Raw genomic sequence first — 13,226 nt, forward strand, 5'->3', positions numbered from 1 at the left:
ACTATTTAGATATAAACATTTATCTTCAAGCAAACGTATCCTCGATCCTGATTAGTCGATCCATGACAACAACAGTGTAATATTATACTGTATCGCATGGTCCATATCGCACCCTGTGTATTGCGCTATTCCAAGATGCAAGCGACATTCCAGCTGCATGTGCTAAACCGCTAGGTTTGTGTAAAGCGTGCTAGTTCCAACTTAACTTTGCGTCAAGTTTGCTTGAAGATAAGTTCGTTATCACGCTTGCGCTCGTGGAACACGGAAAATGTAGTGAGTCTGTGTTGCACATATTCAGTCTCGTGGTATATGGGACACAGACGCACTACCTTATTCCGCGTTCCACTCACGCTCGCGGGATAACTTATATTATCTTCAAGGAAACTTGAATCCTCAATCCTGATTGGTCGTTCCATGGCAACAATAGTGTGCTATGAGGCTGTATTGCACGGTCCATGTCGCACCCTGCGTATTGCGCTATTCTATGCGAGCGACATTCCAGCTGCATGGGCTAAACCGCTAAAAGGTTCGTGTAAAGCGTGCTAGGTCCAACTTTACTGCGCGTCAAGTTTGCTTGAAGATAAAAATTCGTTATCACGCCTTCGGCCTCGTGGTATGTGGGACACAGACGCACTACATTATTCCGTGTTCCACTCGCGCTCGCAGGATTACTAATAATATCATAAGTGTAGAAATTAACATGTTACTATGATGAACAAAACATTTTAAGATTTGTTTTTCCTTTCTTCAATGAAGGGCATAACTTTTCTTGTCATGGGATCAGCAGAGGCACTTCCTGAAGCTCCAAGCGAGAAGACGCTTTTCATGGAAGATATGACAGAGGAGCAACTTGCAAGTGCTGTACGTTTTAAAGTTGGACAATAGAGGATTTCTTGTCTTTGTTGCTACACATGCATTATTCATTTAAATATTTACATTTACAAGCATATATTTTTGAAAGCATTTCATGACTGTCAGGTAATAATATACACAGGAAAAGTTACATGTATACCTGAAAAAACACAAAGTATTAACAGTGTGTTTGGGACCCTCGCTCAAAAAATAATTGATCATGTTTATACTGCGACACCTTTGAAATATCTGAAAGTCCAGGCGTTAGTTTTTTACTCAGTGTAATAGCACTCCGCATTAATGAGGTCAATTTTGCTCCGCGCCATATGCACACATACCCTGGATGTTAGACAAACTTTCGAACACTCACGCACGCACGCACGCACGTGCTTGCACATACATTCGCATAGAAACGGTGTTGCAAGGGTGCAAGTGATCTTCACATGAAAAGTCCGTACAGCATGCTTGTCTGAGATCCGGGTTCTTGCTTATATTTTTAACATTAGTGTGGAGTGCTATTGTCATCGCCTACAGCGTCCGTCCGGACGTGCTTACCAGGGACCACTTGTGGGGCACCAGTCCTTTGGTCGAGGTACCCCACAAATAAAATCTTTAGAAAAAAGGGTTCCCCGCACCGAAATCTTTAGAAATAGGGACAATGGGACAACAATGGAGGTACCCCAGAAGTCCATCTGGCTGGGATGTCTGTCTGTCTGTCTGTCGTTCCGTCGGGCCATCCATCCGTCCGGGCAGCTTAGTTTCCGGATGATAACTTGATTTAGAAATGTTGTTTGGGATTGTAACTTCGGTAGGGGGTTGCCCTTGGGAGTAGGCAAGTTGGGACTGGTTTTGAGGTCAAAAGGTCAAAGGTCAAGGTCACCGTGGTGAGTTAAAGGTAAATGGTTTCTGGATGATAACTTGAGTTAGAAATGAGATTTTTGTGTCTAACTTTGGTAGGGGGTTGCCCTTGGGAGTAGGCAAGTTGGGATTGGTTTTAGGGTCAAAAGGTCAAAGGTCAAGGTCACTGTGGTGAGTTATTTGTAAATGGTTTCCGGATGATAACTTGAGTTAGAAATGAGATTTTGGTGTCTTACTTTGGTAGGGGGTTACCCTTTGGAGTAGGCAAGTTGGGATTGGTTTTGGTGTCGAAAGGTTAAAGGTCAAGGTCACCGTGGTGAGTTAAAGGTAAGTGGTTTCTGGATGATAACTTGAGTTGGAAATGAGATTTTGGTGTCTAACTTAGGTAGGGGGTTGCCCTTGGGTACAGGCAGGTTGGGATTGCATAGCTGCCAACTAGTACGATTTTTTCGTAATTATTACGAATTGTTTTTTAAATTACGAAAATACGATTTGTCACTAAAACATTACGAATTTCTCATTTTCTACCTAACGAAAAAAAAAAATGTAAAGTATCGTTTTTTGACCGAAAACTTCTGGCGAAATGTCGCGATAATGGATGGACTGGTGACCAGTCTAATAAGAATGCAGTCAAGTACCTGATAGACATCAATACAGTGTGCGCAGTGGAGTACTTGAGGACCAGACTAAAAATATTTTTCAATGGTGTGTCATTTGTGTGCATCTCGTGGATGTGTGATTGTGTGTACTGTATGTGAGTACTTTTCAGTGACGATCTTGAGCACATTTAGTCGCTTATTGCCAGAATGAGACCCATCAGTTCGAGATTTTAATCATGGAATTTAATAAAAGTATGGTTGGAATAATTGGTAAAAGAGTTTGAGTTTGTCACAACAGACAGAAAAGATAAATCAGCATGCGTTTGCAAGGTATGTTGGCGGGATATTTCTATTGCAAACGGTGGCCATAGATCATTGTGTGTAAAAACATGATACGAACTCGAAACTCAACATCGATAGCATGCATCTCCAAAAAAATATGCGCACATGTTATTGATGTTATTATTTATTTGACTTCAACAAACAAATACAGACATTAAAATAAAATTAATTTAATTTTTTTTTTTTTTTTAATTTTTTTTTTTTTTTTTTTTTAAATTATCTTTTGGCCTACAGTACATTATTATTCACAACAAGAAGGGTATGCACATGTATGTGTACATGTAAACCATGTACCTGTACTCAATGTTGGTAAAGCTTTTGTTAAAACGAGAAGTTGAAAATGACCGCGCGGGTTGATTACTAATTGGGATTTTGAAATGTTGGCAGCTATGGCATTGGTTTTGGGGTCAAAGGTCAAGGTCACTGTGGTGAGTTAATGGTTTCTGCATGATAATTTCAGTTAGACATGATATTTGAGTTTGGAATGTCAGTTTGCCCTCTTCGACAAACTTCGGCTGAGGGGTTTCAACAGCAACGCTGTTGTTTTTTTTTTTTTTTAACCCAGAGATCTAACATCGAAAAATGTTCTATTATTAGCTCAAAAACTTCTAGATGTGCTTTCAAAATATTCCATATTTTCCAGAACTATTCTGTGGTCCTCTCGTTAAAGTTATCTTGAGAGTCTCAACTCTGTCTACAATTGTTGATACAATGTAGTAATGTTTGTGAACAACATGTTTGAAGTTGCTTGTCTGTTGATATCCATAGTTTGAGCTGTCAGCTGGCCTGGCGAACCTTGGTAACACATGCTACTTGAACTCCACAGTGCAGTGTCTACACAGCATTCCAGAGCTTAGAGACTCATTGAAAAGGTAACACACAAATTATTTTGAATTCAGTCTTCAAGATCTTATCCACTTCAGTTCTCTTCCCCCACAGAAATCTGTCCCTCAAGGGTAAAGGGAATGATTGAAATACTAGGCAAGTCTATATTAAAGCTGTTCCCAGAGTGTACACAATTCTAGTCAATTGATTCAGAATGGTTATTCACTGCAAGACTTGTCATGCATCTGCTGTGCATAATGGGCCATGTAGGTGTCAATAAATTGACACCTACATGAAACATTGATAATAATCAATATATTAAACTAGAGTTATGTTTGTGGAAAAACACACAGCTGTTTCGGTAACTTTTCGTGACGTGACATGTAAAGTTTCAACTAGTTCCATCCAGGAAGGATGTGTAGTTCTGTTTATAATAAATGGCGTCATATAATATGTGATTTCATTCTGATAGGGCTTTGAATTATGATGTCACATTTCACGTGATTAGGGCCAATGATTTTCCGCGATCACGGAAAACGGACGGAATTCGCGGAATCTGCTCCTCGAAACGGAAAACGGAATTGAATCTGAAGAAAATAATTTCTGCAATTTTATTGATAAAAAAACATAATTTCGTTAAATTTATTGAGTACAAAACGAATTATTGATGATTGATAGAACAGATGAGCCATACAACAAATGAGCAGTGTTTATATCACGATTTTGGGGGGACAAAAACGTTCAAGATCAGAGCAATAAATGTTACGAGATCATTACCGTAGTACGCGTAGTCATGGGAGTGACAGTCCCGACGCATGCCGCACCTGTCGGTCAGGGCAACGGTGAAAATCATCACACTCACGGCATGCTCTCGCGGGTCTCTTTTGCTCCATCGGCAGGTTTATTTTTCTCTGTTCAATCAATCAACCATTCGTATAACATCTAACTTTGGCTCTATTGAAATGCATGTTGTGCTTAGGTCCAAAATCTACCGTGTGTTCTTATTCCTCCATGTGTAAACTATCCTATTTTGTCACTAACGTTAGCCCGAAAACAAAATGGCGGACATGAATTTCGCTTCGGCCAGCTGATGTGTGTGACGTCATTGGATTGGCCTGTACGGCTATTGCATGTTTCTTGCGTGTGTGGCAGTGGCAGTGCAGTATACGACTTAACTGTGGTGAAGTTAAATACTATGTCTGTACATTGGCCGTTGATAAAATAGAAATCTTTTTGGGGCAGTTTTCCCGCGCTCCAACCAAACGACTATTTCATTATCGTCTTGGAATTATTTACTGTGTACATGGTATATGTTTAAATGCCTTTTTATGTATTGAATAAATGTGAAACGGAATTTTTCAGCCTGAAACGGAATTCAGGATTTTTAAAAAAGGAATTTGCACTTTTCTAAAACAGAAAATCATTGGCCCTACGTGATGACGTCATGATGACCTCACATCAATTTTGATCTATAACTATATTTATTTGGAAATAACAACTTAGCCAGAGCATACATCGTTGAAAGCAAGCTCACACATTTCACCAATTTTAAATTACAAGGCACTTCCGGTTTCAACCGGAAGGAAAGGTCACATGATTTTGTACATAGAATCAAAAACGAAGACCCTGGATTATTCTATTAATTCCCGCAAAAGTCATGTTCAGGTCTCTCACGGTTGATTTTGTATTGATTTTCAAAGATTAAATCTAGTAATCTTTAACGTGACGTCACGTGACCCATGATGACGTCATCATGGCGTCACTTCATTTTTCATCTATAACACATATACATATATACCAACTTTCAACCCAATCAGACCTTTAGTTCTGGAGATATAGGCCTTCAAAATATGTACTTTGAATGTGACGTCACATGTCACGTGATGACGTCATCGTGACGTCACTTGGATTTTCATCTATAGCACTTCCCGGTTTAGGTACATACCAACTTTCAACCCAATCGAACCTGCCATGGTGACGTCCAGGGTTGTAGCCACGCCAGGCGGCGGCGGGCGGGGCCGCCTAGCTCTCCAAATCTCCGCCTGGCACTCGGAGTAATTTTGAGCCTGACCGCCCGGCACATATTTCAGTCCCTGAGTTGGTAGAATTTCTGAAACATCTAAAAAAATCTGATGTATGTCCATATCTTTAGCAATCATATGATATTTTCTGTGTTTAATTCCTTGTTTTAAACCGCAAAAACACCGAAGTGAGCTTACAATGGACCGATCCAGTAAGCCCCTCCCACTGCGCACGTGGGCAAATTAACACGTGCTCCTCTCCAATGCCACACTGCATTTTCCTGCCGCGCGCATCATACGCGCGTGCACGCATGTCGGACTTTTGTGCACGCATGTCGGTCATAAATCACGGCTGTGATTGGTCAGAATACCATGGGGCGGTGCTTACTGGATCGGTCCATTACGCACCAAGCCGGGCCTTGATGAACGACGGCGGCATTATGACAGACCCCATTAGTTAAAATCATCGCGAACTTAGTTTTAGTCTCTTTCACCAGTCGTTATTGGAGTGCTTCAACGGTAGAAACACAGGGCATAACACTGATCGGAGCCTTCTCCGGCTGGACAAAAGTTAAAACATTGACACTGAGGTGACATGGAAAAATCACAGTGTCGCACGTACGTGCGTGCGAATATGCAATGGTACACAGTGTACGTACCGCACTGTACCGTCCGCTAGCATGGCCGGTCGGGAACGGGTAGCCTTGTGAACGATCCAGTAGATAAACTCATTATGTTGTGCGATTTTCGGAGGTTTCAAATTTAGTTGTACAAAATGCAATGCTTTAAAAATCGTGATGATTATCTCCAGGATAGCGAAGAGGGCATTAGCGAAACATTTCACTGGCATTTGTTGGAAGAGAAAGACGATATTTTCCTGATTTTTCCCCACGTATGAATGCAAGTGGAGTGAGTGCAGTTGTGTGGTTGAATGTGCCCTTGTCTTTCGGACTTTTCCCTCGGCTTTCTCAAGTAAGAAGTGAACTTCTTTATTGATGACTCCATTACTCTAACCGTAATTCAGGCGTTTTATGCAATGAAAACTCTGACCATTTTTTTTTCATGGTAAAATTTTGTTTGAATCAAAATAAAGCAGGAGTTTGTGTTCGGAAATTGGGCATGTAGTGTATTGTACATGCATGTACATGTGTGTTTACTGCAGCGCGGCCCAGATTTCGGACACGTATTTTGTTCGGCCTATTTTCTGATTTTTTTCGCCATATGCCAGTTTCATCTCTGTAAGGGTACACAAATGTGCTTACAAAACCATCTTTTGATTTTTTCTTAATTCTGTTCATTAATCTAAATACTGATTTACAATAATGAACAGATTGTATGAGCATGGAGGAATAATGAGACAAATGTTGTTTCATTCTGTGTTCATCTTTATTTAATGATAATTCAACATTTTACAAACACAAATTACACTTTATAACATCATGCTTCAAAAACTTGATTCCCCCCCCCCCCAAAAAGACCGCAAAATCCTGGAGCTTTGGGGGTTGGGGGGGGGGGGGGAGGAGCCCCCTCAACCCCGCCAGGGCGTTGCCCTTTGACCCCTGGCCGTGACCCGCAAGAGCTCCTCTCGCTACGCTTCGCCAAAATATTACCCGGCACTAAATTTGGCCTGGTGACAACCCTGGTGACGTCAATGTTTGGCACACAACTTCAGATGCTGGTCCAAGTGTATGCCGAGTATAAAGGCGATCAGATTGATTTTAGTGGCCAAAGTGACTTTGAACCCAATCGGACCTGTAGTTCTTGTAATACGGGCCTATAAAATATGTCGTGTGATGACGTCATCATTACGTCATTTTAATTTTCATCTATAACACATCCTGGTCTGGGTACATACCACTTTTCAACCCCATCGGACCTGTAGTTTAGGAGATATAGGCCTTCAAAATATGTTTATTTTATATGACGTCATATGTCACGGGATGACATCATGACGTCAAGTGAATTTTCATCTATAAGACATCCCGGTCTAGGTACATACCAACTTTCAATCTAATCGGACCTGTAGTTCTGGAGATATAACCCAATCTGTCAGATCTAGCTGAATTTTGCTAGAAAATGGTCACAACAGAAAAATCGCATATAATGTGACATCACGTGGCTCGTGATGACGTCATGATGACGTCAATGTTCAGCACATAGCAGCAGGTGCTAGTCTAAGTGTGTGCCAAGTAAAAAGGCAATTGGATTGATTTTAGTGCCTAAAGTGCCGGGGACAAAAAAACGTTTTCAAATGCTATGGGCAAAAATGACTGAAAATGAAAAAAAAAATGAAGTTAAAAAAAAAAAATCTTAATGAAAACAAAGGCTGTTTCGGCCAGTTGCCGAAACAGCCAACAAGGCTATATAACTTCAGTTTGCGGTAACATCATGTGGTTGTGTCTACTTTCGCTCAGTAGATTAAGTTCCAATAAGAACTGTCCTACTAGTTCAAAAAAAAGGAACTTGTCCTGCTTATTATCTACTTTTGCTAAGTACATTGGAAGTGGTGGGACTTCTCACAATTACCTTCACTGAGGCTGAGTGACATAAGTTTGGTCTCAACGTTTCGACTAGCCTGCTCTAGTCATGTTTAAAATCTTAAAGAAGGCTTCATCTTGCCCTGCTACACAGGGGGAGACAGCTTTGCCGCCTGTCCCCCACATCACGGGTGATACCCGCTTCACGAGTGATCAACTTGTGAATGATCAACTTTGAAAGTGTAGTTTCAAAATGCTCCTATTTTAACCAGTAGGCCCCTATTAATTTCCAGGGCTGAAATTCAGACTTACATGTGTGTAATATCCCTTACATAAAATACTTCAATTTTCGACGGATCAACACACCTTGGAAATTCCTAGTTTTTGAGTAAAATCCATATATCTATTTCGTGATAAACTTGTGGAGACGTATCACCTATAGAAATTGCTCTGTGGAGACGTATTGTTGACAAGATGTGTTGTTCCCTATTATACCCATGTCTCCACAGGGTACCGTGTAACAGATCACACAGCCTTACACACACATATTTATGGAGAAGACCTTTGTTTCCCTTCTTTTGTTTTTCTTTGTTCCTGTTGAAATCTCAAACTCCACAGCATTTCCCTTATGGGATAGATTGATTTCTGAAGATTTCCTATGGGGCCTGTTGTTCTATTGTGCTTTCTACCCCATAAGGAATCCTGTACACATATGTACACCCACTCTTGTTCCGTAGTTGTGGGGACTACACACGAGTTGTCCCATGATACTATGGAGACCAAAGACGCTGTGTGGACAGCAGAAAGTTCCCATAACTCAGTCCTAATTTGCCTAACAATAACAAACTTCTCCATAACACGGTAACTGCCCGCCAACACACACAAGTGTGTATTTGCCTGCAATCGGGGACCCGTCTGTCCCTCTTTTGTTCGTACTTTAACTTTTTAGGAAGACTCCCATATGTTTTGTACACGATTGCCAAATTAGGGACCTTTGGGAATTGGGGACCCTATTGTCCTCTATTGTTCAACGTCCCCTAATGAATGCAGAAACAAACTCATACATACAGCATACACACCCTTTGCTCTTGACAGTACAGCAGTGATTTCCTTTCATTTTAAACATGGAGAGATAAGACATTATAAGTTCATGCCAAGCAAACAGTTGGATATTAGGCCTATGCTCTTTGCATATATCCTGACGTTTAAGATCTGTCAATAATATTTGAATTTTCCTTAGAAAAAAAATATGTATGACTAACGTGCATTTAGTGGTGTGCACGACTTAAAGGGAATGTACAACATTTGCTTTTGCTGTAATTTTCAGAAATGGATGGATTTGGGGGTTAGTATTTTAGAGCACATATTGTTACACTGACTTGTTTGGAGTTTTGTGTTCGTAGATCCTGGAAAAACCAAGAAAAACAATCATGTTTCTGGAGTCTGGTTTCCCGACCCCACTTTAGATGAAACGTAGCAATTGATAGACGTCGGAGAATTGGAAGGTCAGGGAACCAGTCCAGCTGGCTTGTACCCGTTAATTGGTGTGTAATCGATTGTAAACAAAATGCGGACTCACTAAATATGGTAAATTGGGGCAGAATTTGAAAAAAAAGCCATTTTTTTTTCCAAAGTGATACAAAAATACCACTTTTCTTGAAAATATCAGCACACCACGTGCCACGATTTCACAGAATGCCTTTGACTGTCATTCACTAGCAGTCCAGCAAGGTATTTCAGTTTTGTATTTTGATGTTTGCAAATGTTGTATACTCCCTTTAAATTCTACATTTTGTATCATTAGACTTAAATAATTTCCCGTTTTAATTAAAGCATATTGTAATAATTTCATATATTTTATATAATAATAATAATAGTGGGTATTTATAAAGTGCACGTATCCACCAGGACTGGTACTCAAGGTGCTACATCATTATTACCCCTGCTCATTGGGCCCATGAAACATTCCAAACCATCTCAGCTCCCTGAGGAGTATACAGCTCGATGCAGCCTATTAGGCACAAGGAAGCTAATTCAATTGCAATAACCATCTCTGCCCTCACAGGTACCCATTTATTCCTGGGTGGAGAGAAGCAATGAGTGACAAAGTGCCTTGCCCAAGGGTACAAGCACCATGACCCCAGGCTGGACTCGAACCCACAACCTGCAGCTTTACCCGCAGACCACGAATCCAATGCCCTTAACCACGAGACCACAGCACTATGTGTTGATTGTACTGTATATTTGCTCAGACTTGTGGTTCACCTGTTTTCTTGTATTACTGCCATAGGTTTGATGGGCATATCAATCCATCTATGGTGAGTGTGCAGCCAGCTGAGTCCATCACAGCAGCCATGAGGGAGCTATTCAGTGCTATGGAAAAGGCTACTGATGGAATCCAACCAATATTCCTGTTACAGCTACTTCACCTGGCCTTCCCACAGTTTGCAGAGAAGACTGAGCATGGTGTCTTGCAACAGCAGGTAAATTGGGTCAAAAGCTATGGCTCAGGCCAACTATTTTAGTTGTCTGCTGTGGTAAACGAGGTTGTTGTGTTCAAATCTAAACCAGGTAGGCTCTTGATGTTTCAGAGTACATTGCTTATAACGCCACCTCCATCATGACCCAAAACCATGCGTCTACAAGTCACTTATTTCTTAGAAACAAAAGAGGTTTCATAATCATACATATCAAATTAGGTTTTGCCCTTCACCGAGGTATAAACACTGTATACTCAGTGTGTTACTTCCCGAGTGGAAGTTGGAAAAAAATCACTCGGGTGGGACTGAACCCACGACCTCCTGCTTTCTAGTGCAGATGTCTTACCACTCGACCACCAAGCTGCACTAGAAAGTAGGAGGTCGTGGTTTCGAGCAGCCGTATTGATTTTACCACACATGCGCATCTGGGCCTGACTCTACAATCCATGCAATACAGGTTGACTCATTGCATGTGTCATTTTCTAAGATTCATATTGTTCAATAGTCCCCTCCCTGTTTAAACTTTTAAATGTTTAGCCGTCGTATGAACTATCCATGTTGACGGAAGGAGCCTACACACAAAATGACTTGGTTGTACGGATGTGGCGATGTATGCTGAACATGCCACAATGCTCGATTACGTATAAGAGCCTCGAAAAACTCCCTTGTAAATTACCCAAATGGCCACGACTCGACACGAGATATGCAAGTCTTTTCATCTCCACTCACTGGACTGTTAATGACAATACTTCTTTTGACGCGTTTAAGTCAGAGAATACACTCGCAAGTGTGGATTCTTAATTTACAAATTACGAATCCACACGTTCTCGTGTATTCTCCTTAACATACACACATGTACATGTAAGTGAGCCACTGACAATCAGCCTCACCAACCTTATCTACAAAATAGATAATTCGGAATGGGCTGTCCTTTCACATAACAAGCTTCTAATCGCTGTACACAAGCAAAGAACATTCCATAAATCTCAAAGACTCAAAGCTGAACTGAAAGAAACACTTTGTCATGATCAGGAGATAAAGTTTTATCAATGTGGACAATGGGGCTGCCAATCACTCACTGGAAGTTTTTTTTTTTCAGTACTAGGACAAATTTATTTTACATGGGTTTTTTCAAAGACTTTGGCATAGTAGTTTCTATAAAAAAAAAAATGGTGGATACATAAAAATTAAACTTCATCTGCGTTTTCTTTTATGGAAAAAATCAAGACACAATCAGATTGTTTGAAACTACAGTATTTTAGGGGCAACACTGGGGCATTGAAAAAGTCAAAACACAGTAACTGTTTAAATTATACATGAGTGACCTAATAGACCTTTATCATGTTGCCACCATTTCAGTCATGTTCCCTGTATCCAATAACAGTACTGAATGATAATGTTTTTGTGCAAAAAGGAACCAGACTATTGGTCCTTCAAGCCTCGCTTGGTTACATTGATTTGAATGGGAAAAAAATCAAATGGCTGCAACATGATAATGGTCTATAGCGGGCAGTTATTGAAACCGTATAAACTCAACTACCTTGAATGTAATCAAGTAGTGTGGTGCTTACATGTACGTTAGTTGTTTGTGAAAAAAAATGTTCATGTACAAGTCAAAGGCAGATTGCATAAACGTAGGTCCCTTTTTCATAATTTGGGTTTCGTTTAAACGTTTTGGAAAATTTGTAAACGTATTTTTTTATTTATTTTTTTAGTTTAAAGTTGTAAACGTCACATCGTAGTATGTATCAGACTCTGGCTTGTTATGCATGTGCCATTGGATTTCGGGTTCTGTAGATATTTATTTCAAAGCTTATAACATGAAGTGGTGATTTGTAGTTACATAGTGACAACATTATGATTGTTGGGCCTTGTCTTACCCGATGTTCTTTATGTGGGCACATTTTCATGTCAACCTGACTTAACATACTTTTCAAATCGGCAAGTTGAAAAAGTGAAACTTTAAAACTGTTAAGTTAAAAGAATATTATGAAGTCATTATATTAAATTATGTTCTTTTTAATAAGGGAATAATTGTGTGTGTTCGGGAGGTATTATAACACTCTGTTTAAGACCGGTGGGAGTCTGGATGGGTGATTATCAACATCCAGAGTCCAACCGGTCTTAAACAGAGTGTTTAATACCGACCAAGCACATATTTATTCCCATTCATAAATACCTTTTTGGGTCAAAAAAACAAATCTTTTCGGTCCAAAAACCAAAACAAGTCAAAAACTAGACGTTGCCAACCATTTTGATCAACAATTTTACTGCATGTTTTATAAAACACCCCTCTGACTCTAATATGGAATGTCCCTCTAACAACTCTTTACCTTATAAGGAGATTGGCGCGCAAGTCGCGCGTACTGCGCGATGTCGCACGGATTCACCTGGGACATTGCGTTATGAATTTAGGACTATAAAATACTGACTCACTGGTAGTATTGCGCATGCCTACGTGAGGATTGTGAACGTTGAACCAATAAAACGGTAAGAGGCATTGGATTTTTAGGAGTCCAAATTTCATGTGACACTGGAAAAGTGTTTAACAATTTTTTCAATGGAACTGTGTGTTGGCAGTGTTTTAAAAGAAGCAGTCCTTTCTCTTGAGTGCAGTGGAAAACAACATGAAAGTAGCACCCAGCAGCAACCACACTTTCCCGTCACAAATAAGCCTTGTCATACATTAGTGTGTCTGTAGTTAGCAGTCACCTCCTTTGTGATCATAATGTCAGGCCAAGATATGAATAATCATTGCTGTTGTTTATATCT

General features: G+C 40.2%; 1 protein-coding gene across 2 annotated transcripts in view; it reads left to right on the forward strand.

Moving 5' to 3' along the window:
• Positions 1 to 13,226, forward strand: part of LOC119728687 (ubiquitin carboxyl-terminal hydrolase 14-like) — a 50,048-nt gene that overhangs the window by 11,831 nt on the left and 24,991 nt on the right. For both annotated transcript variants that reach the window (XM_038201011.1, XM_038201010.1), the window contains exons 3-5: positions 757 to 861; positions 3,420 to 3,523; positions 10,265 to 10,457. In XM_038201011.1, the coding sequence (XP_038056939.1) occupies positions 757 to 861; positions 3,420 to 3,523; positions 10,265 to 10,457 (402 nt within the window). The remainder of the gene's footprint in view (positions 1 to 756; positions 862 to 3,419; positions 3,524 to 10,264; positions 10,458 to 13,226) is intronic.

Source organism: Patiria miniata, unplaced genomic scaffold (assembly GCF_015706575.1).
Source record: "Patiria miniata isolate m_02_andy unplaced genomic scaffold, ASM1570657v1 HiC_scaffold_20, whole genome shotgun sequence".
Classification (NCBI taxonomy): Eukaryota; Metazoa; Echinodermata; class Asteroidea; order Valvatida; family Asterinidae; genus Patiria; species Patiria miniata.